At 37.7% G+C, this 27568-nt stretch overlaps 1 protein-coding gene across 10 annotated transcripts in view; it reads right to left on the bottom strand.

The window, feature by feature from the left end:
- Positions 1-27568, bottom strand: part of CAMK2D (calcium/calmodulin dependent protein kinase II delta) — a 368604-nt gene that overhangs the window by 159462 nt on the left and 181574 nt on the right. For all 10 annotated transcript variants that reach the window (XM_064285421.1, XM_064285416.1, XM_064285415.1 and 7 more), the window contains exon 4: positions 11870-11924. In XM_064285421.1, coding sequence (XP_064141491.1) covers positions 11870-11924 — 55 coding nt within the window. The remainder of the gene's footprint in view (positions 1-11869; positions 11925-27568) is intronic.

Here is a 27568-nt window from a genome sequence, read left to right as displayed (position 1 = left end):
CTCGCTAATTACTCTCAAAGCAGTATACTTCATTTCTACTTGCACTGCTTTGTCTAGGGAACTAGCATCTCTCATCAGGACTTCAGTATGTTCCCCAACTTGTAGCTAGAATTCTCTTTCTAAACACACATCTCATTTCATCACTCCTCTATTTAGCTCTCCTATTTAAAAGTCAGGATCAACTTTTAGTCCATGGAATAATAAGACTGAGACCTTTCTTTCAGTCTTATGTTCCACCCACACTGATTACCAATTTCTAGAACTTACCAGTCTCTCTCCTCTGGGTCTTTGCACGTTGTTCCTCTTGGCATTGCAGAAAGGAGTTAGAATCTATCAGTAAGTAAATTCTACTTATCCTTCAAATCTCAGTGTACATGTCTCCATCTCTACGCTCTCATCCCTGCCCCCATAGATAGCATTGTCTTCCCAGGAGCTCAGGCTCCTTTAGCACTCACCATGAGTTACTGTCTCTCTTCCCTGCTGGTTCTAAGGTCCTTGTGAGCAGGGCTACATTTTATTCATTGTTTTATCTCTAATACTTAGCTCAGAGCTTGGTATTATAATCAACACTAAGGTTATGGACTGAATTGTGTCCCCCCAAAATATGTGTTGGAATCTTAACCCCTATACTTATGGATGTAATCCCATTTGGAAATAGTGTTTTCTTTACTATATTAATGAGGTCACATCAGTGTGGGGTTTGTCTTAAACCTAGTCACTTTTGAGGTATAAAAAGAGCAGATTAGACACAGAAGCAAGCAAAGACAAATTAGGGAAGACAGATGCCACATGAGGCTAGCCAAGGAACCTGGGAACAGAGGCTGAAAGAGATAAAGATCTTACCCCAAAGCCAACAAAGAGAGAGCCTTCCCCTACAGCCAGTGCCCTGAATTCAGACTTCTAGCCTCCTAAACTGGGAAAAAATAAATTTCTGTTCACTGGCACCACCCACTTGTGGTATTTCTGTTACAGCAGCACTAAGAAACTAAGCACTCAATTAATACTTGTTGAAATAATGTATCTGCAGAGAATGTCAAAAGTATCAAGGCTTAGGGGGAAATTTTAGTAGCAGCACTTGCCAAGTTTGGGTGTCTCAAGTAGCAAGGGAAAAGTAAGCAGAGATCAAGTAGGAGTTGGGCTTCTTGCCTACAAAGTCCAGGCTGGGACACGTAATGGATGACAGCATGGCAGAAAATATCACATACTCAAGAAGCTTACTGCTAAACTTAGTCCAACATCTTTTAAGTTGTAACTTTTTTGGATTCTCTTACATAGGAGAATGTCACTGGAAGTCCACAGGCACTGTCACTAAAATGACAATCAATACCTCACATCACAATTCTAGCCTTTTTGAAGAACCATCTGACCCAAGAGCAGAAAGGCTTAAGAAATCAGCACTTTAACAAGCATCAATAATTCTGCATTTAATTAACTTTTTGAGAAAATTGTGCTTTCAAAATCCGGTTGAACTAAAGAGGCAGTAAATCTTTTTAATAGCTCTAGGCATCAAACTCCCAATTGCCTGTGATTTAAAAAGTTTTAGTTGTTTTCTGAGAAATAACCAAACTACTTATTCTATCAGTCTTGGCTTCCTTTAGTGTATGAGAAAGACACAGATTAAATTTCTAATTATCTTAAAACATATTTTAAAAATTTAGTCTTGATTTCTGAGCTCTAGCTAACAAATATCTTGCTTTTCAACTCCAAACAATTTAGGCATTCTAACTGAATTTTTTAAAATACTTTATTGTGCTTTTGGTGAAGGCTTGTACAGCAGTTTGGGTTCCCATTCAACAATTTCTACACAAGTTGGTCAGTGATGTTGGTAACGCTTTTCACAATGCGTGAACATTCTTGTTATTTCCGTTCTGGTTGTTCCATTTCCCTTTATCTAGTTTTCCTGCCTCCTTACGTTCCTGCCTCATCATTGTTTTAAAGTAATTGGTGACCGTTGGTCTCATATAGGTGATATTTTTAAAGGGGCAAGCACTTCTGGGAGATATTCATTACTTTTTGAGCCAACTTGTTACTTCTCTACAAGGGTGACCTGGGGTTAGCTTCAGTTCAAGTTCTGAAGAATATCTCAGGACAACAGTCTTGGGGAGCCCTTCAGTCTCAACCAGTTTAGTAGGTCTGGCTTTTTTTTTCCCAAGAATTTGAGGTCCTGTTTCACATTTTTATCCCATTCTATCAGTGTCCGTCTATAGAATGTCAGGGCCCTGATTAGAATGGTCAGTAGTGGTAAGCTGGGCATCACTAGTTCTTCTGGACTCAGAATAGATGAGACTGTGGTGTGTAAAGACTATTTGATCCGTAGACTAGTTTTTCTTTGAGGCTTTGGTTTCCTTCTTTCTCTTTTGCTCCAGACAAGTAGAGACCAATAGTTGCATCTTAGATGGCTGCTCGCAAGGTTTTAAGACCCCAGACATTACTTACCAAACTAGGATGTACAACATAACTTTATAAACTATATTATATATGCCAATTGCCCAAGATGGCCTACAAGACTACAGTCTTAACCCTTCAAACCCAGAAATCCATCCCATAAGGTGTTTTGTTATGTCTAGGAAGTATCTGTTACTATATCTCTGATGTGCTTTATTTTATATATATATATATATGGATATATGTGCATACAGTCACATAAATGCATATACATGTACATATGCATACACTTATATATACACACACACATATATATACCAAATATATACCCATTCAGCTTCTCCACAGGAGAAAAAGGTGGCAGTGTGTTTCCGTAAAGAATACTGCTTTGGAAACCCTCTGGGGAAGTTCTATTCTATCCTATAGGGTGGCTATAAGTTGGCATCAACTTGATGGTAATACACATACATGGCTACGTACATACATATAAAAAACCAACCCACTGCTGTCGAGTTGATTCCGACTCATAGCAACCCTGTAGGACAGAGTAAAGCTGCCACATAGGGTTTCCAAGGAGTGTGAATTTGAACTGCTGACCTTTTGGTTAGCAGCCGCTCTTAACCACTGTGCCACCACAGTTTCATACATATACACCTGTACATATATTTTTTGGTTGTCTTCGTTGCTGTTTCAATATTATACATGCCATAGCAATTACCAACTGGTCCTTTTTTCTTGTGTCCTTTTTAGTGACATCATTTGTCTTCATCAAGCTGTGAATACTTCATCCTCATTTGCTGTGACTTTTCCCATCAACAAAAATAACAAGTGTCTATTATCTAAAATGTAAAATACTCCTCCCCTTCCCCATTCCTCGTAACCACTAATGAACGTCAGTCATTAGTTTCTGTACATTTACCTGTCCATGTTATTTCACAACAGTGAGAATGTTATATATATATATATATCCCAGTGTCAAGTTGATTCCAACTCATAGCAACCCTATATGACAGAGTAGAACTGCCCTATATATATATATATATATATATATATATATAGCATGTGTGTGTGTGTGATTGACTGATTCCACTCAACATAATGTCCTCCAGGTTCATTCATGTTCCAAGATGTTTTGAGAACTCATTGTTCATCACTGAGTAGTATTCCATTGTATGTATATACTATATTTTGCTTTATTCATTCATTCATTGATGAGCACTTAGGTTATTTCCATCTTTTTAAAGTTGTGAACAGTGCTATGATAAACATACATGTGCTAATTGGATTTTTAATTAATTCAGTATTTTTAAAAAACATTGTCAAAGTTTCAGAAGTCCTAAATTCTGTAACATTTTCTCCTACTTCATAAAGATGAATATGAAGGAGTAGATAGATATACAACCAAGAAATCCTGACGTACATTAATGAATGAAAATTACAAGGATGGTGTACATATATCACCAAGAAATTCTGATTTTCACCAAAGAGTAAAAATTACTAATGTGAACAAATGAAATAGAAATTGGCCTTCTAGAATTTAAGACAATTATTCCTGACTAGAAGCCATCAGATAAGACTTATCATTAAAGAGTCTCTCATACAGACTGCAAACTGAAGAGTACTTTTGAGGCAAGGTCGTATCTTATACAAACTGAAAGTGCTCAATAATACAAAAAAAAAAAAAAATGCCCATGATGTGTGGGTGGTATGGTTCATTTTGCCACTGTGGATCACCGTAATACATGAGAAAAAGCCAAGCCTGTATTTTATCTTCCACTCAAAAACAAAACTGCACTTTTTTGTTTTAGTTTCTTTTTAAAAAGAGACAGGGTATTTTTATTCAAAAACAACTCCAGTTTTCTAAAGACATACATGAGATAGAGCATATTTATAACAACAGGATTTCTTTGTTACTTAAATATCCTCCATTTTAACAATTAAATTCATTCTATGAAGTATTTTAAAAGGAATTTAGCTGGACTCTAGTATAAAAAAAATTTTTTTTTTTTCTAGTATAGCCAACTTCTAACTGGGCTCATTACTTCTGGTCTTTCCTCCAAACCACATATGCAACACAATATGATTGCACAAGTCACACTATATATTTTAATTATTGGTTTATTTTTCTGTCTCTTGAACAGGCATTTAATCCTGAGTTTTTTCTTTTAACAAGTATTGTTTTACAGTGCACTGATAGACCAAATAGCTTTATTACTGTAGTACCTTCGTATTTTGATATGAGTGTGAAAATTATTTTTGCTAATACTGTTTCTAAATCCACTATTACAGTGATACTGATCAGATGAAATATAGTGTTATGTAGATTTTGAGAGGGATAAAACTTGCTGTGAATAATAGGTAAAAGGCATTCAGAAAAATCAAACCAGCCTTACCTATACCCCTCACCAAAGAGATTTAATAATCACTGAAATATATATGGAATATATATGCCTTATGAAATACAGGAATATGTTATCAGGATAACAGAAGAATTCTACTAAATAACCCTAGGGATGACCATGTGACTAGGGCCATATATCAGATGTTTTCACGGATGCCGTGGGATTTGTTATACCATATTTGCATGTGTTTTGTAAATATTGCTGACTTTTTGATTATGTAACCAGATATTCCAGTAGATGGAAGCATGTCATGAACATAAAAAGTGTGAGATAGCTTTTAGCTCTTTAAAAGGCAGAAACTGTCATTCCTCTTCCCTTCAAGTAGCTTATCCCCAGTGCCTAGAAGAGTAAGTATATACTAAGTGTGTATTTGCTGAATGAAGGAATCTTTCCAAGGACACTATTATGTCTGACTCAACTTCAGTTCTTTGCACTGTGTTTCCTGATCTCCCTGATTTAATGAATGCTGACTCTCTCTTTCTCAAACCCTTGCATAACACTTTGATAGCTTTTGTCTTATTAGGGCTAAATCATAGGTGTTTTGAAGTCACTGAATTCCTCTTCTGAAATACAAAATTTTTGAAAAAGGGATGGTATCTGACTAATCCTTTGTTCCTGGAATTACCAATAAAAGTAGTCCAAGATGTGTTGTTTGAAAAAGTATTTTTAATATTATAATTTCAAATATGGGAAAATGAAATACATACATGTTTTCCTAATAACTACAGATCATACAAGCTGACCGAGCTCTCTGGCCAGTATAAATATGATAAAATGTCGCAGGGGAAGGCAGCACATCAGGTTCTCTCAGAGGGTTCCTTTCTGAATTTATCAAAATGGGACATTTATTTCAAAATGTTGAACAGCACTGCCTTTTTCCTAAAGCACTAAAAGCACAGTGTCTGCCACTTGGTAGGCACTCATCACATATCTGATGAATACAATTTCTTATCTGGAGTCCAACACACAAACATTTCAAAACAGACAAAAAAGAAATACTTCACTTACCAAGATGTGCTTTTGCTAGGAAAAAAATGTTCTTTTTAAATATGTAATAACAGCATTTTTCCCTAATAGTTTAGACTCTTAAGATTTTTTTCAGTATTTAAAAATAATATCAGAAGTCCCATTAATTCTACCAGAAATCTGGAGTTGATGAGAATAGCATCCTGGCCTCATAAAACAGAAAAGGACTTGACAGATGTCTAACAAATTTTTCATCTTGTCCTCCAGCCTCATTCTATATGAAGAAAATGAGGATTAGAGAAAAGATAATGCTAAATATTATCTCAGGGTAGTTTTGAGACAAGAAGCCCTGATGGTGCAATGGTTAAGCTTGGCAGCTAACTGAAAGGTCAGCAGTTCTAACCCACCAGTGGCTCCGTAGGAGAAAAGACCTGGGAATCTGCTCTCATAAAGATTAACCTAGGAAATCCTTTGGGGCAGTTTTACTCTACCATATAGGGTCACTGTGAGTCAGAATCAACTCATGGGCACCTAACAACAACAAAGATTTGAGACTGAAACTTAAGTCTTTTCATTCTCAGTCAAGCACTCTTTCCAATAAACCTTAATCAAACCTATCTGCTTTAGTTCCCTAGTGAGATTACAATAATTCAACCCAAATGTTATTCATACATATATATATTTCCATAGCTTAGGGAGAACTATGAAATTTCTGTACTTTGTTACATGTGTTTACCCAACATGGATATGATGCAGATCTTCTCTGATACACAGTTCCTGAAATATATATGTCACTTACCTTCAGATGACTGCCTTATCTGCTTAAGACCATGGTCTTTGCCTGTAGGTGTCTCCCTTGGAGACTATAATTTTAGCTTCATTTTTTCACTTTCCTGTGGTGTAGTGGTTAAGTGCTACAGCTGCTAACCAAGAGGCTGGCAGTTTGAATCCACCAGGTGCTCCCTGGAAACCCTATGGAGCAGTTCTACTCTGTCCTACAGGGTCGCTAGGAGTCAGAATCGACTCTATGGCAGTGGGTTTGGTTTGGTTTGGGTGTTCCCTTGGATTTCAGATAAATCCACATCTCTAAAAATATAGCCTCTCTTGCCTCCTAGAGTTGCTGCGACAACCCTGAAAATCCTGCTGGGCACAAAACCTGATGAAGGATGACACTAAAAAATTAGGGCCATTCATTAATTGCTTTGAAAGTGTTTTTGCCTTCTCACAGGACTTTCCTACTGATTCTTGAATCTACTTGTAAAAATGACCACTAACGCTTTGTGCTTAGAAGTAGTATATACAAAAATATGAATTAAAAAAATAAATTTAAAATAGCCAGAAAAGACTTTAATTTTTTGTAGAACTCATGGCTTATTCTGCTTTGCCTTTTAGAAAAGGAAAAGTATTCCATTAGAAGAAGGCTCAATGTATCTATAAAAATAGAACTTCCCATTAGATTCTGAATAGCTGACATTCCACAGGAAGTATGCACAAGTACCACACTGCCAAAACCATCATCAAAAGGACAAACAAAAGGAACATTCCTTCTTTAGGATTCAAGTAGTTATTTTACGTTGTAGCTGATTGGCTAAGTCTCTTCCAATTTTCCCATATGAGTATTCATTCATATCTTTAGGCCATATTTTTTTAAAACTGCTTAAAATATGCAGTTTTCTAAAACTACTTACTTTCCTCTTCATAGACTATCACTACAACAAATTAGGTAATTTTGAGGAATTGTCCATCTATATTTGTTACAATCTCTTTTTAGTTATCTAAACTTTTAACCATTGTTTTCTAATTGTTTCTAAAGCTGTATGCTGTACAAGATTGTGTTTAGCTAGTTTATTGACCTCATTTATTGGATCAGAACGGCTGATAATGCTTTTCTAAAACTTCAAGCAGTGAAGAATAGTTGCAATGAGTCTGAGCTCTTCATTCTAACAGCAGAGGTTCAATTGCCTGATTCCGGAAGTAACCTAAGTCAGCATATTTCAAATTACTATGGCTAGAATGTAAACTTTCCCCCTCAGAAGTCTCTTCACTTTGGTTTCAGAGACATTAGTAACATGAGTAAATATCATTGCTACAAGTGTGGTCCACTGTATTTGAAAATCCTATTTTGTTTTCAGGTTACTACATTTTTATATGTTTCTCACCAGTTACAAAGTACTGTATTAAAAAAAAGGTACATGAAAAAATAAGCTTTATTCTAAACTATGTGATGAATAACTTGATCGTTGTGGGAAAGTGGCATATCAAGGGGAGGAAGGGTGCCTTCCTTTTACATTTAATCTAACACTGAAGTGCTTCTTGAAGAATTGGATTAAAATCCAATTCTAAACGATGGTACTAAGGTAAAGAGCATTAACAAAACTTTTTCCATTCAAGTATTTATCATAGCATGAAGCACATACACCAGCTTATACCATACCTTTGATTTACATAGAAAAAGAGCTTTGACAGATTAGATCTATCAAGAAATAACAACAGATCTGGTTCTGGATAAAAGAGAATAGATATATTTTTCCTCACTTCTGTTAATTTCAGCAAAACTCCCTGGACATTACATATAAAACAAACATAAGAAGACTCTGAAAGGTAGAGAGAAGGCAGATCAGCTAGGAATGACATGGAAGTGAATTCCTGATTTTTTTTTTTTTTTTTTTTGCCTCATATATACACTGGACTAGGTATGGGAAAGCTCACAAACTGGAAATATGAAAAGGCTCAGACAAAAAACGCTTCAAGAAAAGCCAATTCTCTCTAGCCAAAGAACCAGAAAAGGAGCAGAGCAACATGACACAAAACATTCAGACAATAACCATATTTCTCTAGTCAAATACCATGGAAAACACTGTGACCCAAACCCCATCCCTATCAACAAAGACCAAGTGGGGAGGCTTAGACTTCTATGATATACCAGCTATAATAGGGTGCCCCAACCTGTGTCAGGGTGGTGTCAGAAAAGACCAAATGGGACACCTGTAATCCCATCCTGCCCAGAAGTAAGGATGTACATCCCCCAGGGTGTCAATGGAGACTAAATGAGGGACTTGGGATTTTACCCCTCCCTGACAGCAATGAAGTAACACCCTTTTAACCTTACTGGTATGGTTTCAGAAAAGCCTGCTAAAACAGGAGATTTAAATAAAATCCAGAACACCCATCATACCAAGAACCACAAAAATCTTAATTTGAATGAGAAAGGACAATCAACAGACATCAACAAACAGATGACAGAACTGTTGGAATTATCTGACAAGGATCTGTAAGCAGCCATAATAAAATTCTTCAATGAGCAACTACAAATACATTTGAAACAAATAAAAAACAGGAAGTCTCAGAAAAGAAAAAGCAGATATAAAGAAGATCCAAATAGAACCAGTAGAACTGAAAAATATAATAAAAAACAAAAAAATCAATTGATGGGCTCGACAGCATAAAGGAGAAAATGGAGGATAAAATCAGTGAACTTGAAGACAGAACAATAGAAGCTACCCAATCTGTACAACAACAAAACAGACAAAAAAAAACAAAAAACAAAAAACAGAGCCTCAGGGATATGTGGGATAATAATATGGCTAATATTTGTGTCATCAGCATTTCAGAAGAAGAGGAGAAAAAAGGTGAGGCAGAAGAAGTATGCAAAGAAATAACCCTAAAAATTCCCCAAATTTGGTGGAAGATATAACCTTACAGATTCAACAGGCTAAGTGAACCCCAAATAGGATAAACCCTAAGAAATCTAAACTAAGATACATCACAGTCAAACTAAAGACGAGGGAAATTTTTTTAAAGCAGCCTGAGAGAAACAATACCTTAACTATAGGGGAAAAACAATTAGAATGACAGCAAATTTCTTATCAAAAACCAAAGATGGCAGACTGAAGTGGCATAACATTCAAAGAAAAGGACAGTCAATCAACTCTATGTCCAGCAAAAACATTCTTCAGGAATGAAGGGGAAATCAAGGCATTCTCAGAAAAAGGAAAACTAAGAATTTATTGCCAGCAGACCTACCCTAAGAGAACGGCTAAAAGAAGTTCTTCAAACAGAAAGGAAATGATAAAAGAAGGAACCTTGGGACATCAAGAAGGAAGAAAACATCAGAGCAAGTAAAAATATGAACAACATAGAAAGTAAAAATATAAGCTCCAAGAGGGGACTGAAGGGGAAGGACTACTAGTGCAGCACAGAGTCATGTCAAACTACACCCACATGAGCAAGCCATGAAAGGACTGTGCCTGTGGAGAGAAGCCTGTGCAGAAGAATTGCTCATCAACAAAACTAGTGTCTCTTTCTACAGCATATGCACAGAACACCAAGGTGGTAGGAATGCTTGGCATGCTAACCCAAAAGGCAAGACTCCCCCCTCCTTTCTTGAAAACAGAACCATGATTTAGTTCTTCACTGGCACTCATGTGATGCAGGGGAGACCAGTTCCTTACCCAGACCTACTGACAGAATTATGATTGGCTTACGCCAACTGTTGTAATTCCATTCCCTTTGCCAATACCTGGTTTAGACATGGGCATGAGAAGCAATTCTAAAGAAGGATCCATTAGCAGACATCAGGTATTTTCTGAGGGATTTTCTCATAGATAAAAATATATACAATGAATTAACATTCCCTTTTTTTCTGCCTTTGGAAGTCAATGTGATACTGAGACTGAGGCAGTCAACTTGTGACTGTAAAGGGGGCCTGTACATGAGGACAAGCCCATATGTTGAAAAAGCAGAAAGAAAGATGAAAAGAAGGTGGTTTCTTAACGACATCATTGAACGGCTGAATTAACCAAATCTAGTGGTTAAGTGCTACGGCTGCTAACCAAAGGGTCGGCAGTTCGAATCCACCAGGCGCTCCTTGGAAACTCTATGGGGGCAGTTCTACTCTGTTCCATAGGGTCGCTATGAGTTGGAATCAACTCCATGGCACTAGGTTTGGTTTTTTTGGTAAGTACACCACCATACTCATATTATGTGAAGTAATACATTTTTCTTACTTATCTCTCTCAAAAATTCCTTTGTAAACATCACTTTAAAATGCTGGGAGAGTATTCCATTATATGAACATACTATCCTTTTATCCTTACACAACTATTTCCCTATTACTGTACCCTTGTTTTTCTCTCTTTTCTTTTTCCATTAAAAAGGATGCTGCAACAAACATCTTTTAGAATAAAGTTTCATCTGCACAAAGGGTATACTTTTCATGGATTTTACTCCTAGAATTATACTATGTAAAAGAGGATGGGCACTTTTGAGTTTCTTGATATGTAGTATCAAACTGATTTCCTAAGTGTATATTGATTAAATTCCTACTAGCAATATCTCATTATATCCTGTCTCATTATATCCCTGCTATCCAAAGTAGGCACTATGGGTTGGCTACCCAGGAACCATTATTTTCCCTTCATCCTTGTTGATAGAACCAAAGTTTGTAAATCCTGAGTAGTCTAAATCAATCTTGTTAATCCCATTCCTCTTGCTAGTGATGGGTTACAGGTGAGCACGTAACCCAGTCCTGGTGAGTGAAATTAAATGGGCAGTAAACTAAGTTTTTCATTTTTAAGAAGAACAAGAGATAATGTGTTTCAGTGGACATTTTCACGTCTGCAAGTAATATCCTGAACCATGCCAGTCTAAGGAGAAAGCCAATGAACTGGAGCCAAGAATGGGAGCTTGATGATGTTGCTGAAACCCCAAATTAAGCAACTCTTGATCCACCTTTCCTTGGGTTCTTTTTATGCAAGATAATAAATTTTTTTTGATCCACCTTTCCTTGGGTTCTTTTTATGCAAGATAATAAATTATACATACCATAGCTCAAAAAAATCCAACAGAAAATATTGCGTATGTCAGCCATTTTTTTACCCTAAGGTTAAACTGATAGCTACTTATGATATACAATGGATACTCCAAAAGGAGACAGACTTATAACCTGTTTCACTTATAAAGATTAATTTAAATTTTAAATAAATACTGTTGAGCATATAATATTTAAAAAATATTATGGTCATTAATTTGGACTGTACAATAAGAAAAATCATGTTTAATTAAAAATGGTCTTGAAATAGACTACAAAAGTAAATGACCACAAAGTGTGTACTTACAAATCAAACACCAAGTAATGGAAGCCCTCTTCTGATATGCTGTCATGAAGCCGCACTAAAGAAAAAAAAAGACAGACGAAGGTTTGTGTTATATGTATTCCAATGATCAACATTAACCCAGACTCTTAACACTCCTAACAGGCATCAGGACTCGTACTAAAAACATTAGCATCACTCTTTATTTTAGCCTTTGATAAATCTGTGTTCTTTACAACAAGGCTGGCTTGGGTACTGGCTCTGATAATTATTAACTGCATGATCTGAATGATAACAGTACCTACACTTTATACGATTGTTGTGAAGATTGAATGAGACAATACAAATAAAAGCCACATATTACTAGGCAGTTGCTGTTACTAGGTACTGTCAAGTTGATTTCGACTCATAGCAACCCCATGTGACAGAGCAGAACTCCGCCATAGGGTTTCTTGACTGTAATCTTTATGGAAGTGAATTGCTAGGTCTTTCTTCCAAAGAGTGGCTGGGTATGTTCGAACTGTCAACTTTTCGGTTAGCAGCCAAGCACATAAACAAGAGAAAACACTACATAAAATCCATACATTCAATGTTACCAAGTTCTAGCAATTCCTCCACTATGAGTCTCTTCCTTGCCATTCCATTTGCTAATCACCCTAGTCTAGGTCCTCACCAATTCATGCCTTGATCACTATAACAGGCAGCAAGAGGGATCACTTTAGGAGTCTACTGATTTGTCTCCCTGCCTCTGCTCTCCCTTTTTTCCAGTCATTCCTACATATCTCTGCCTGGCCAATCTGTCAAACCAGTTTTTATTATGCTATTTCTTTGCTTAAGATGCCAAATCCATTTACTAAGTTACTAGTCAAATATAAGCAGAAAGCACTTTTAATAAAAAAATCCACTAGTTCTCCAAATTAATACAACTTCAAATTTTCCAGAGTTAGAATTTCACTGATAACTTTGGCCAAAAACAATGTTTCTCTCTTCTAATTTTAAAATAAGCATTGTCTAATCTACATCATGATACAAAACTTACATATTGCTTTGTTTGCTATTTATTTTTACATAAGCATTGCCTCCACCCCACATCCTGTTCCCACAGATGGGCAACTCTTCTAGAACAGACACTAATGATTTTCTTTTCTGATTAACCAAATCACTTGGGGTGGCTTGACCTCCACTGGGTGCAGCAGAGAACAAGGAAAACAACAAGGTCACAGGGCACAAATGCTTTCATAAAAGTCACTACAAAAGGAGAATGATCTCCACTCTGACCTGTCCTTAGTATGTTCCCTATGCAGTGATGGCCACCAAGTAGAAAACCTGGATTCAACAGAACATTTAGCTTATCACAAACTACAATCATCTACAGAGGAAGTCTGTGGTACCATAAGATTCTGAAGCTCATAAACTTAATAAAATCTCCCTTCTTTACAATCCAAATCCATCTATTTCAGATCTCATCCCTGGCTAACTGTAAAATCCCTTTCCAAACTGCTCTTCAAAAATTTCTTCAAAAGGGAAGAGGCTCTGGACAAGCAAAGCATTACTAAAAAAGAACAAAGTGGGAGGCCTCGCACTGCCTGATTTTTTAACCTATTATACCGCCACGGTGGTCAAAACAGCCTGGTACTGGTACAACAACAGATACATAGACCAATGGAACAGAATTGAGAATCCAGACATAAATTCATCCACTTATGAGTAGCTGATATTTGACAAAGGCCCAAAGTCCGTTAATTGGGGAAAGACAGTCTCTTTAACAAATAATGCTAGCATAACTGGATATCCATCTGCAAAAAAATAAAATAAGACCCATCCTCACACCATGTACAAAAAACTAACTCAAAATGGACCAAAGACCTAAATATAAAATCTAAAATGATAATTATCACGGAAGAAAAAATAGGGATAACACTAGAAGCCCTAATACCTGGCATAAACGGTATACAAAACATTACTAACAATGCACAAACACCAGAAGGGAAACTAGATAACTGGAAGCTCCTAAAAATCAAACACTTACGCTCATCCAAAGACTTTACCAAGAGAGTAAAAAGACAACCTACAGACTCGGAAAAAAATTTTTGGCTACAACAAATCTGATCAGGGTTTAATCTCTAAAGTCTACAAGGTAATGCAAAACCTCAACAACAAAAAGGCTAATAACCCAATTAAAAAATGGGCAAAGGATATGAACAGGCACTTCACCAAAGACATTCAGGTGGCTAACAGATATATCAGGAAATGCTCACCATCATTAGCCATTAGAGAAATGCAAATCAAAACGTTTAAAATGAGATACCATCTCATCCCAACGAGGCTCGTATTAATCCGAAAAACAGAAAATAATAAATGTTGGACAGGTGTGGACAGACTGGAACACTTATACACTGCTGGTGGGACTGTAAAATGGTACAACCACTTTGGAAATCAATTTGATGCTTCCTCAAAGAGCTAGAAATAGAGCCACCATAGAATCCAGCAATCCCACTCCTTGGAATATATTCTAGAGAAATAAGAGCCCTCACATGAATAGATATATGCACACCCATGTTCATTGAGGAACTGTTCACAATAGCAAAAAGATGGAAAAAACCTAGGTGGCCATCAACAGATGAATGGATAAACAAATTATGGTATATACAAATAGCAGAATACTATGCAACAATAAAGAACAATGACAAATCCATGAAACATCTCATAATATGGAGGAATCTGGAAGGCGTTATGCTCAGTGAAATTAGTCAGTCGCAAAAGGACAAATATTGTATGAGACCACTATTATAAGAACTCAAGAAAAGATTTAAACACAGAAGAAAACATTCTTCGATGGTTACAAGTGTGGGGAGGGATGAAGGGAGAGGGGTATTCACTAACTGGATAGTAGACAAGAATTATTTCAGGTGAAGGGAAGGACAATACACAAAACAGTGGAACTCAGCACAACTGGACTAAACGAAAGGCTAAGAAGTTTCCTGAATACAACCACTTTTTGAGGAACATAGTAGTAGGGGCAGGTGTCTGGGGACCATGGTTTCGGGGAACAGCTAGGCCAACTGGCATAACAAAGCGTATTAACGTTCTGCAACCCACTTTGATGAGTGGCGTCCAGGGTCGTAAAAGCTAGCAAGCGGCCATCTAAGATGTATAAATTGGTCCCAATCCACCTGGAGCAAAGGAGAATGAAGAACACCAAAAACACAAGGAAAATATGAGCCCAAGAGACAGAAAGAGCCACATAAACCAGAGACTCCATCAGCCTGAGACCAGAAAAACTAGATGGTGCCCAGCTACCACCAATGACTGCCCTGGCAGGGAATAAAACAGAGTCCCTGATGGAGCAGGAGAAAAGTGGGGTGCAGAACTCAAATTCTAGTAAAAAGACTAGACTTAACGATCTCATTGAGACTGGAGGGACCCCAGAGGACATGGCCCCCAGGCTCTGTTAGCCCAAAACTAAAACCACTCCTGAAGCCAAGTCTTCAGACAAAGATTAGACTGGTCTATAAGACATACAATGATACTGCTGAGGAGTGTGCTTCTTAGCTCAAGTAGACACATGAGACTAAGTGGGCAGCTCCTGTCTGGAGGCGAGATGAGAAGGCAGAGGAGGATAGGAGCTGGCTGAACGGACATGGAAAATACAGAGTGGAGAGGAGGAGTGTGTTGTCACATTATAGGAAGAGCAACTAGGGTCACATAAAAATGTGTGTATATAATAGCAAAAAGTCGGAAGCAACCAAGGTGTCCATCAACGGATGAATGGGTAAATAAATTGTGGTATATTCACACAATGGAATACTACGCATCAATAAAGAACAGTGATGAATCTGTGAAACATTTCATAACATGGAGGAACCTGGAAGGCATTATGCTGAGCGAAATTAGTCAGAGGCAAAAGGACAAATATTGTATAAGACCACTATTATAAGATCTTGAGAAATAGTAAACCTGAGAAGAACACATACTTTTGTGGTTACGAGGGGGGGAGGGAGGGAGGGTGGGAGAGGGTTTTTTATTGATTAATCAGTAGATAAGAACTGCTTTAGGTGAAGGGAAAGACAACACTCAATACATGGAAGGTCAGCTCAATTGGAATGGACCAAAAGCAAGGAAGTTTCCGGGATAAAATGAATGCTTCAAAGGTCAGCGGAGCAAGGGCAGGGGTCTGGGGAACATGGTTTGCGGGGACTTCTAAGTCAATTGGCAATATAATTCTATTATGAAATCATTCTGCATCCCACTTTGAAATGTGGCGTCTGGGGTCTTAAATGCTAACAAGCGGCCATCTAAGATGCATCAATTGGTCTCAACCCAACTAGAGCAAAGGAAAATGAAGAACACCAAGGCCACGCGACAACTAAGAGCCCAACAGACAGAAAGGGCCACATGAACCAGAGACCTACATCATCCCGAAACCAGAAGAACTAGTTGGTGCCCGGCCACAATCGATGACTGCCCTGACAGGGAGCACAGCAGAGGACCCCTGAGGGAGCAGGAGATCAGTGGGATGCAGACCCCAAATTCTCATAAAAAGACCAAACTTAATGGTCTGACTGAGACTAGAGGAATCCCGGCGGCCATGCTCCCCAGACCTTCTGTTGGCACAGGACAGGAACCATCCCCGAAGACAACGCATCAGACATGAAAGGGACTGGTCAGCGGGTGGGAGAGAGACGCTGACGAAGAGTGAGCTAATTATATCAGGTGGACACTTGAGATTGTGTTGGCAACTCTTGTCTGGAGGGGGGATGGGAGGATAGAGAGAGAGGTAAGCTGGCAAAATTGTCACGAAAGGAGAGACTGAAAGGGCTGACTCAAGAGGGGGAGAGCAAGTGGGAGTAGGGAGTGAGATGTATGTAAACTTATATGTGACAGACTGATTGGATCTGTAAACGTTTACTTGAAGCTTAATAAAAGTTAATTAAAAAAAAATCTTAGAAAAAAAATGTGTGTATAAGTTTTTGTATGAGAAACTGACTTAAATTGTAAACTTTCCACAATAAAAAAAGAAAAAAAAATTCCCCAAGGTGGAGAGAACAAGACTTTTGCTTTACCTCTAATTATACATTACCACTGGAAAATGGAGTCCTAGTGACACAGTAGATAAGAGCTTGGCTGCTAACCAAAATGTTAGCAGTTCGAATCCACCAACCACTTCTTGGAAACCCTATGGGGCAGTTCTATTCTGTTTTATAGAGTCGCAATGAGCTAGGATTGACTCGATGACAATGGTTACTTTTTTTTTTTTTAATTGGTAAAACATAGATTTTCTATTATCATCAGCATAAGGAGGGGGTGTCTTAATGTAGGCCACTGTGAGGCCAATGCAGTTCAGTCTCAGACCCTCTAGTCCACTTGGCTCTTGAGTGCATGAAATATAAACACTCTACAATCTCCCCTTCCTTGTCTTATTTTTCTCAAATTGTTACCCTTGAATCCATCAAACACTGCTCATTTCTTCAGTATATAGTTTTCTTCTCATCAATATTACCAAACAGGAACCGTATCTGGTAAGTCTTTGTATCCCTCAAAGAGACTTGACGTAGTATTTTCATAAAATAGTGTTTGAACATCAACTATATGCAGTGCTAGGCACTCTTTCAGGGTATAGAAATTTTCACCAAAGCTAGTTATACCTGTATATGTCTAAAATAAAATGATTAATGCACAAGCAATTGTCCTGTAACTTTAATTGTGTGAACAGTATTGTTCAGTTTGACTATATCAAAGATGCCTGCTACTATTGTTTAAGGTAATGCTGACAAAGAATACCAAAAGTTTGACTTGATGAGGTATTTCCGGCTCATGGTCATTCAGCACAGCAAAGAAAGCCAGGTCATGGCTGATAACTCACTGCTCAGGCTTTGTGGAAAGACAGTCTCACAGATAACACATTCACCACCTATAACACAGTCTGTGGCTAAGTAAGTTCAAATAATGACATGACTACTTAAATAATGCCACCTCATTTATTTTTTTATTTGCCTAATATAAGGTTAAAGGTAATATATTAAATAATTCAAAACGTATGAAGTATTGACAGTTATTCTGTGAAAATAAGATAGGTGCCTATGCTATCAAAGTTAAAAAGTAAAAATCACAATGTGAGCAGGAGAAAATCAACATTTCTTTCTTCCACTGACTCAAGATAAAAGCTTCAACTGGAGGTGTGATCTCGGTGTTGAGGTCAAAGGGTGGAAAAGCTGAACAGAGAAGGATTTTTCAGGTAATGCTGGAGAAGGAATACTAATTTGTGGTTATATTTGGAATAAAATTCTCTTAATACAATTACGATTAGCTTACTAATACTTGTAAACAATCACCATTTGGAAATGAATTATTTTTTGAACAAGTTTCAAGAGTTATTTAAATACATGTGTAATGATCAAACGTATGATAAGGCTTTTGTTCAAAACCCGTGTCACAAGAACATGTAGCTGGCAAAGCACATGATAATGGTTAAAGACAAACTATTTGGCCAGGTTTACTCTTTTTGCAACACACAATTCCAAAATAATCCCCAGTATTTCCAACTAACTGTTTGACCACATGGGTTAATTCTGAATGAATGATGATAGTAACAGAAGAAAGAAGTCAGCATCACCCTCACTTGAATAAATATATAAATATTTTTTCTTTCTCCCTTTATTCCTTTCTTCTGTATGTCCCTCCCTGCTTTCCTTCCACTCTTCTTTTGTTCATGTTATTTGTTTCCTAAAATAATTTAAAAAAAAATCAGAACTACATGAAACTGTCACAATTTCTATTTACTAACAAAACTACGTAATACAATGCATGCAAAAGCGGGACAATGAAAAAGGAAGAACGAAGAAGAACTGACACCTTTGAGCTGTGGTGCTGGTGAACAACACTGAATATACTATAAAAAAAGGACTGCCAAAATAAACAAACAAATGTCTTAGAAGAAGTAGAACCAGAATGCTCCTTAGAAGGGAGAATGACGAGACTTCATCTAAATTATTTTGGACATGTTATCAGGAGGGACCCGTCCTTGAAGAAGGCCATCATGCTGGGTAAAGTGGAGGGTCAGTGAAAAGGAGGAAGAACCTCAACGAGATGGTCTGACACAGTGGCTGCAACAATGGCCTCAAGCATAACGACTGTAAGGATGGCACAAGATTGGGCAGCGTTTTGCTCTGTTGTACACAGGGTCACTACCAGTTGGAACCAACTCTACAGCACCTAACAACAACATGTAATACAATATTTACAGGGACTTTCCACATGTTTATCATTACATTGAGAATGTGTTTGTTTCCTTTTAAAATTTTAACTCTTTATTATTCTTAGAGTTAATTATATGTCTATACATTCTGGAAGACAGTGTCTTACATAGTTGCCAATATCATCCATTTCTCTTCAAGCCTTTTCTGTCAGTCAAAAATGTCCTTCATATTCATCCTTCTTTTTTTTCTTTTTAACAGGTGTCAAGGGTTGAAAATTGTGTTTACTTTTATAAAAAAGTTGCATTAATTATTCCCTAAAAATAATTGTCAATTCCCTTTTACACCAAAGGAATTACACAAAGTTCTGTTCCTCACAGCTGTCAGCACATGATTGACTGCATAGCCAGCACTGAAAGCACTGTGGCTGCATATTGAAACATACTGTACCACTTTCTAAAGATGGTATTTTTCTCTTCCTGCCATAAGCTACACATATGGGTGTACACAATTAGCCTAATTACAGTCATCCCTAAGATACTTTTGGAGAAAAATTTTAAAGAAGATAATGACAAAAGCATTTCAGAAAACAGGTTATAATACACCTTGCCAGGAATTTTTTTCTGAAGTTTGTTCAAAGGTAAAATCAAGTTTATGAATAAATAAACTTTCATAAATTATGAGACAGTATAACAGTTCTTATCTAGAGTAAAACATTAAATTCTAGTAGTGTAACTATGAGATTTATAAAGCGGAAAAGGAAGCTAAAATCTTTCCAAACATTAGTTATTAACCCAGGGCCTAATTCTATTCTTCTCTCTGTTACATACATTCTAAATTTGGTAATTTGCATTCAAGGAATCAAAGGCTCACCATGTCTCTTCTCGTTGAATTCTATGTTCTTGTATGATTTCACTACAGCTCTAATTACTAGCTCCACAATGAAGGGGTCAAATAAGACCAAAAGGAACAAGTAAGACCACAGCCCCTGTAATTAAATTAATTTGAAATACCAGTGGCATAGCCTCTAGCATCACAGCAACACAAAAGCCACCAGAGTATAACAAACTGACAGTCAAGTGGTGGGCATTTTAAGTTGTTGTTGTTAGGTGCCGTCGAGTCGGTTCCGACTCATGGCGACCCTATGCACAATAGAACGAAACACTGCCCAGTCCTGAGCCATCCTTACAATCGTTGTTATGCTTGAGCTCATTGTTGCAGCCACTGTGTCAATCCACTTCGTTGAGTGTCTTCCTGTTTTCCACTGACCCTGTATCCTGCCAAGCATGATGTCCTTATCCAGGGACTGACCCCTCCTGACAACCTGTCCAAAGTATGTAAGACGCAGTCTCGGCATCCTCGCCTCCAAGGAGCACTCTGGCTGTACTTCTTCCAAGACAGACCTGTTCGTTCTTTTGGCAGTCCATGGTGTGTTCAATATTCCTCGCCAACACCACAATTCAAAGGTGTCAATTCTTCTTCGGTCTTCCTTATTCATTGTCCAGCTTTCACATGCATGCAATGTGATTGAAAATACCATCGCTTGGGTCAGGTGCACCTTAGTCTTCAAGGTGATATCTTTGCTCTTCAACACTTTAAAGAGGTCCTTTCAGCAGATTTACCCAATGCAATGCATCTTTTGATTTCTTGTCTGCTGCTTCCACGGCTGTTGATTGTGGATCCAAGTAAAATGAAATCCTTGACAACTTCAATCTTTTCTCCATTTATCATGATGTTGCTTATTGGTCCAGATGGGAGGATTTTCATTTTCTTTATGTTGAGGTGCAATCCATACTGAAGGCTGTGGTCTTTGATCTTCATTAGTAAGTGCTTCAAGTCCTCTTCACTTTCAGCAAACAAGGTTGTGTCATCTGCATAACGCAGGTTGTTAATGAGTCTTCCTCCAATTCTAATGCCCCGTTCTTCTTCATATAGTCCAGCTTCTTGTGTTATTTGCTCAGCATACAGACTGAATAGGTATGGTGAAAGAATACAACTCTGATGCACACCTTTCCTGACTTTAAACCAATCAGTATTGTAAGTTAGGTGCCTTAATTTAGTTATGATAGTTTCCACTGTCAAATCTGACTTTCATGAAATTGCAATCACAGTAGTCTTCAAGTATGCTGGGTCTCCCTTCATAAATTTGTTCCTCACCATTTTGGGAAAGGTATGTCTTCTGGTTACTCCAACGATGGGTCTTGTAGGTTCAATCTGATAAATCCACACTAACATGCCAATTTCCCTAGGCCTTTGGATGTGTCCTTCTATAGTATACCAAGGCAGGTCAGGCATTTCAACTTGATTTATGGTAGGCCAGTGCTTTATCCTTGCTTCAGTGAACCAACCAAATAAACTATTTTCTAACATCTTGAACTGAAACACTGAATGAAAAGTCTGTGCTTAGTGGGCCCATATCAGACTGATGCAACTTTATGCTCCTTGCACCATTACCTTGACCCCTAATAACCATTCCCACAAATATTCTCCAGGATTCTGTTTGTATACATTAGAAAAATCAAGCAGTTCTTTTGGAGTGTAGCATACCTCGTCACAGTTCATACGTTGTACTGCACCTCTTGGGGCTTACTGGGACTTAAGTCTAGGTATACGTCTAGAAGCAAAAATGGGTGATGACTGTGAGTTCTGGGGATATTCTGCAATGTCTTGTAAGGCTTTTGTCTCAGGCAATTTCCAGAAATGCCGTAAGCACTGGGTTAATCTTATTAAATTGAGGTAGAAGAGGTAATCATTTTACTGGGGAGGGTGGCCTGGCTGGAAAAAAAAAATGGAGTAATCACTTCAGATGGGAGTAAGAGGACTGGTTCTGTTGGCAGGAGTAATTCAACAGAATTTAGGGGCTTAATGTTCCCAGCTTCCCGATTATCTGCTCCCATGTCCCTATCCCAAGCTTCAGGATCCCATTTCTTCCCAATCAATGCCCTCACTTTAACTTTAGACACCATTTGAGGTTGGGAATTCAACTGGCGTTATAACTCAGTCACTCTTATGATAGGACTCTGGGTTTGGTTTTTGGCAATATCAGCTCTGTTACTATAAGAAATAAGGCTCTCCTCCAGGGCAAAAGCAGCAACTTTTAGGTCTTGCATGTGACGCTTGAGCTGTGTCTCTGAAGCTCTGAGCTCATCCCTTTTACCACTTTATCTAGCGAAAGTATGACCAAAAAACCAGCTTCCTTATACTTCCCCTTCTGTCAAAATTGTAGAAAGGTATCAAATATCCAACCACCCAGAGCCTTGTCTCTCACAAATATTTGATCCATTGGTGGTGATATTGTGTGTATTTCTATTGTCACCTTATGCCATGGGTTAGCAGCACCGTCTTTACTACTGGAGGCAGAGTCATCATCACTAGCCAGGCTTGATATCTAATTCAGAAAACTCATACTTATGATTTCGTTCCTCTAGAAGCACTCTCTGTACCAAACGTCTGAGGTTGGGTTCTCTAGAGGAGCAAAACCAGTGAAGTGTGTATATAAGTATATATAGAGAGATTTATTTCAAGAAAATGACTCATGCAGCTGTGGAGGCTGGCAAGGCCCAGATCTATGGGTCAGATGTCAGGCTGCAGGCTTCTCCTGATAAATGTGGTTGCAGGGGATAACAAACACAAAATCTGCAAGTCAGGCAGTAGGCTGCTGGCTTATGTCCAAAGAACTGGAAGTCAAAGGATGGCAAGTCAATGCAGGATCGAAAAAGAGAGCAAGGTTTGCCAGAACATCCATATATATTGGATGCAGGCCACACCCCCAAAGAAACTGCCCTTTCAACTGACTGTCTGCTCACCCAGATCACAAAATGGATGATTACATAATATCTGCCAAACCACTGAAAATCATGGCCTAGCCAAGTTGACACACAACCTTGATCTTCACAATATTTCATTTCATTTAAGGCATTAGAAAATATAATAAAATATCTAATTATAGCACTAGCTATGTCAAACAGAATGTGAATAATTTTTGCAAGAATTATTTTATTTAATACATACAACCACTTTAAAGATACTTTAGCATTCTTTTTTCACATGAACATGCACCAGAGAGGTTAAGAAAACTTTCATGGCTTAACGGCTAATATGTAAACAAGCATGGACCAATAGCCAGAGTTGGATTCTAAAGACCTTGCTTTTATTCAGAATAGTATACGGGCTCCATAAAATATATTTTTCAACAAATTACCACCCAAATACTTTGCAGATTATGAATTTGTTAGAATAAAATATTAAAAAGAGAAGAGGGTAAAATGATTACGATGACGAGAGAAAGAAATGCAGTGCTAACTAAAACCTATTTTCACAAAAAGAGAAAGCCATTCTGAGTACAAACCAAAAACCAAACCCAGTGCCATCGATTCGATTCCGACTCATAGCGGCCCTATAGGACAGAGTAGAACTGGCCCATAGAGTTTCCAAGGAGCGCCTGGCGGATTCAAAATGCCTTTGTTTAGAAGTCGTAGCATTTAACCACTGGGCCACCAGGGTTTCCATTCTGAGTACAGGCAGTTTAAAATGTGATGCTCTCATTTTGGGGAAGTAAAGGCAATCAGATAATGTCTAAGATACAGAGCCAATAGCAGCCACATTTATCTCCCTATTCAGTTTCTAAACCCTCAGAAAATTGTTAACTCTACTTCACTTCAAATTAGGACTGTTAGCTTTTCCATTGACTCAGTTAATTTACCTTATAGGACATTTAATGCAAGAAATTCACCAAAAGTTAAAGGATCTTGAAAATTCACAAAACATATTGATGTCGTTAGGTGCCATCAAGCCAGTGCCGACTCATAGCGACCCTATGTAGAACAGAACAAAACACTTCCTGGTCCTGTGCCATTCTTACAATCGTTATATTTGAGCCCATTCTTGCAGCCACTGTTCCAATCCATCTCGTTGAGGGTCTTCCTCCTTTTCGCTGACCCTCTACTTTACCAAGCATAATACCCTTCTCCAGGGACTGGTCCTTCCTGATAACATATCCAAAGTACATGAGACAAAGTCTTACCATCCTAGCTTTCAAGGAACACCTTGGCTGTACTTCTTCCAAGGCAGGCTTGTGCGTTCTTCTGAAAGTCCATGGGATATTTGATATTCTTCACCAATACCATAATTCAAAGGCATCAATTCTTCTTTGGTCTTCCTTATTCACGGTCCAGCTTTCGCATGCATATGAGGCAGCTGAAAATACCATGGGTTGGGTAAGGCATATCTTAGCCTCAAAATGACATCTTTTTTTTTTTTTTTTTTTAACACTTTAAAGAGGTCTTTTGCAGCAGATTTGCCCAATGCATCGTTTGATTTCCTGACTGCTGCTTCCATGGGCGTTGATTGTGGATCCAAGGAAAATGAAATTCTTGACAACTTCAATCTTTTCCATTTATCATAATGTTGCCCATTGGTCCAACTGTGAGCATTTTTTTCTTTCTGTTGAAGTGCAATCCATATTGAAGGGTGTAGTCTTTGATCTTCATCAGTAAGTGCTTCAAGTTCTCTTCACTTTCAGCAAGCAAGGCTGTGTCATCTGCATACCAGAGGTTGTTAATGAGTCTTCCACCAATCCTGATGCCACATTCTTCTTCATATAGTCCAGCTTCTCAGATTATTTGCTCAGCATACAGACTGAATAAGTATGGTCAAAGGATACAACCCTGATGCACACCTTTTTTGATTCTGAACAATGTGGTATTCCCTTGCTCTTTTTGAAAGACTGCCTCTTCATCTATGTACAGGTTCTGCGTGACCACAATTAAGTGTTCTGGAGTTCCCATTCTTCTCAATGTTATCCATAATTTGTTATGATCCACACAGTTGAATGCTTTTGCATAGTCAATAAAACACAAGAAAACATCTTTCTGGTTTTATCTACTTTCAGCCAAGATCCATCTGACATTAGCAATGATATCCCTTGTTCCACGTCCTCTTCTGAATCTGGCTTGAATTTCTGGCAGTTCCCTACTGATGTACTGTGCAACTGCTTTTGACCACATGTCTGTTAGTTTGCCATACTGTGGTGACTTGCATGTTGCTGTGATGCTGGAAGCATTGCCACCGGTATTTCAAACACCAGCAGGGTCGCCCTTGGTGGACAGGTTTCAGCGCAGCTTCCTGACTAAGACAGACTAGGAAGAAGGACCTGGCAGTCTACATCTGAGAAAAATGGTTAGTGAAAACCTTATGAAAAATAAAACATGTAAAATATTACAAATATAAATTGAATTATTTTTGTTTCCAAAAATTAACATTTCCAAGTCATGGACATTATGGTAACACAGGAAGAGAGAAAGAAGAAAGAGAGAAGATGAAGTAGAAGTAGGTAGGCAAGGCATAAGAGGGAAAAAAATAGGAGAATAAAACTCTAAACAGAAGGCATACCAAAGTTGCTTATTAGGTAGAGCTTATTCATTTTGGTGACACATATTAAGGACAATCTGTCAAAAGGAAGTGAACATACTCTTTTATGGAGATCTACCTGTCTAAAAAGACTAATGAAATAAAAAGTGAGCTGTTTCAATTTCAGTACTTCTTCCTTCCCCTTTCACCTCCTAACAGCAGTCCCCCAAAATTAAAATCAAGATTGGTAATTTTTTGAAATTATTTACAAATATATTATTTGATTCATATAATACTGCTTCTTAATCTTCCTGACAACCCAAACTCATGCAATCTCTTACATCCATGGCTCCCAATGAACCAGGTCTATAAAAATTCATGGCCTTGTGCATCCCACTCCCACTCCGACTCTGGGCTTGGCCATGTGTTTTGTTTTGAGTGATGGGACATTAGCATGTGTGATGCAATCAGACCCGTAATAGCTCTTGCACATTGGAGATGGCCTCTTGGAAATCACATGCCATACTACAAAAAAATAAATACGCTTAGGTTAAACTAAAAGAAAAGAGGCCATATGAAATGAGTGCCTGAGGATGAGAGGTCATCTTGGACACTCTATCACTTGCAGAACTCAAAGATGAATACAGCTGCACAGGCGACCTCTACTACACCCTGTGGAGTAGAACCATCTGACAGAATCCAGTTGATCAACACAATCATCAGAAATAATCAATTAATGTTTTAAGCCACTAAATTTGGGGTAGGAGTTGTTATCCAACAATTGATAAGACAGAAAAAACTTAACTTGAAATGTGTAATTGGTCATCTTAGTCCTTATTTTTAAAAATACTGCCCTTACATAATTATTCAATATTATAAGCAATTTTTATAAAGCAGGAAAATACAACTGTGTTTTAACTCAGGAAATATGAAATACTTAGTATAAATCTCTATAACTGAACATGGTAGGGCAATGCTGCCAATGTTATTATAATACTAATAAAGTAATTCATACAGAACAGATTGTATTGCATCCTCATAATCACTGCTTGCCAGCTCTGAGCAATAGTACTGGCTATAAATGAGGTAGTTTTCACATTTTTTGCTTTGCTATGTCGCATGGGTTGAGGTAGTTGGATTTGGTTCACATACTGGGATGCAAAAATGACAGCTTCTAAGTCAGATCCTTTTTATATTCCCATCAGTAGTTAATTATAATTCGCAGCTAAAGCAAGCACCAGCCAAGTTAGGCCATGCAATGCATCAAGCCTTCCCCAGAAGAGGATTGTCAGCATTAAGTGCATTTATTTAAAAAAAAAAATAAAATTACTAGTCTCAGAATATTTTAACAGTTAGATGGCAGCACTCCAAAGAGAAACTGCAGCTCAACCATGACTTACTGGTTCTTTTGTGACAAGCTGGTCATTTCTAGAGAGAAAATGCAGAAGTATCAAAAACCAAATTCAAAATCAAACTAACACTTCTAAAAAACTGAGGGCATATCTGTACATGTGCTTTGTTTTTCTTAATCTCTATTTCCTAAACACAAAGTAAGATGGTTAAAGACACTTTGTTTTTTGTCTTTTTGGTATAAAATATATGAACTTAAATGCAGTACATTTGAAGGATATACGCACTCTGCTTCTTCAAAATATGCTTCTGTGTATATTGTTCATTGTATCTTAAGTGTATATACACAATTAAATACATATTCTCTCTATATAATTTTTGTTGTTGTTAAATTCAATAGTCCTATAGCACTTATATTTGTTTTTCTTTACTTGTCCCGACAATATACTATTAAAGTTTGGACATAAAAATTTGGGATTTTATTGAAACTACTGTCTTGACAGGAAACCCTGGTGGTGTAGCAGTTAAGAGCTACGTCTGCTAACCAAAAGGTCGGCAGTTCGAATCCAACAGGCACTCCTTGGAAACTCTATGGGGAAGTTCTACTCTGTCCTATAGAGCCACTATGAGCCAGAATTGACTCCATGGCAATGGGTTTGGTTTTTTTTGTTTGTTTGTTTATTGCCTTGCCATAATCCCTAAACGGTAAACAAGAAAATATCCCCTGAAGTCATCTTAAAACTGAACAACAGATTAGCTTCACCAGTGAAAAAGGTTCTGCTTGAGCACATGCTCTTTAAGAACTGTCCAGTGCAATCACACTGACATCAGC

Source organism: Loxodonta africana, chromosome 5 (genome assembly GCF_030014295.1).
Source record: "Loxodonta africana isolate mLoxAfr1 chromosome 5, mLoxAfr1.hap2, whole genome shotgun sequence".
NCBI classification, from domain to species: domain Eukaryota; kingdom Metazoa; phylum Chordata; class Mammalia; order Proboscidea; family Elephantidae; genus Loxodonta; species Loxodonta africana.
The sequence above is the reverse complement of the archived record's forward strand: the minus strand, read 5'-3'. Positions and strand labels throughout refer to the sequence as shown.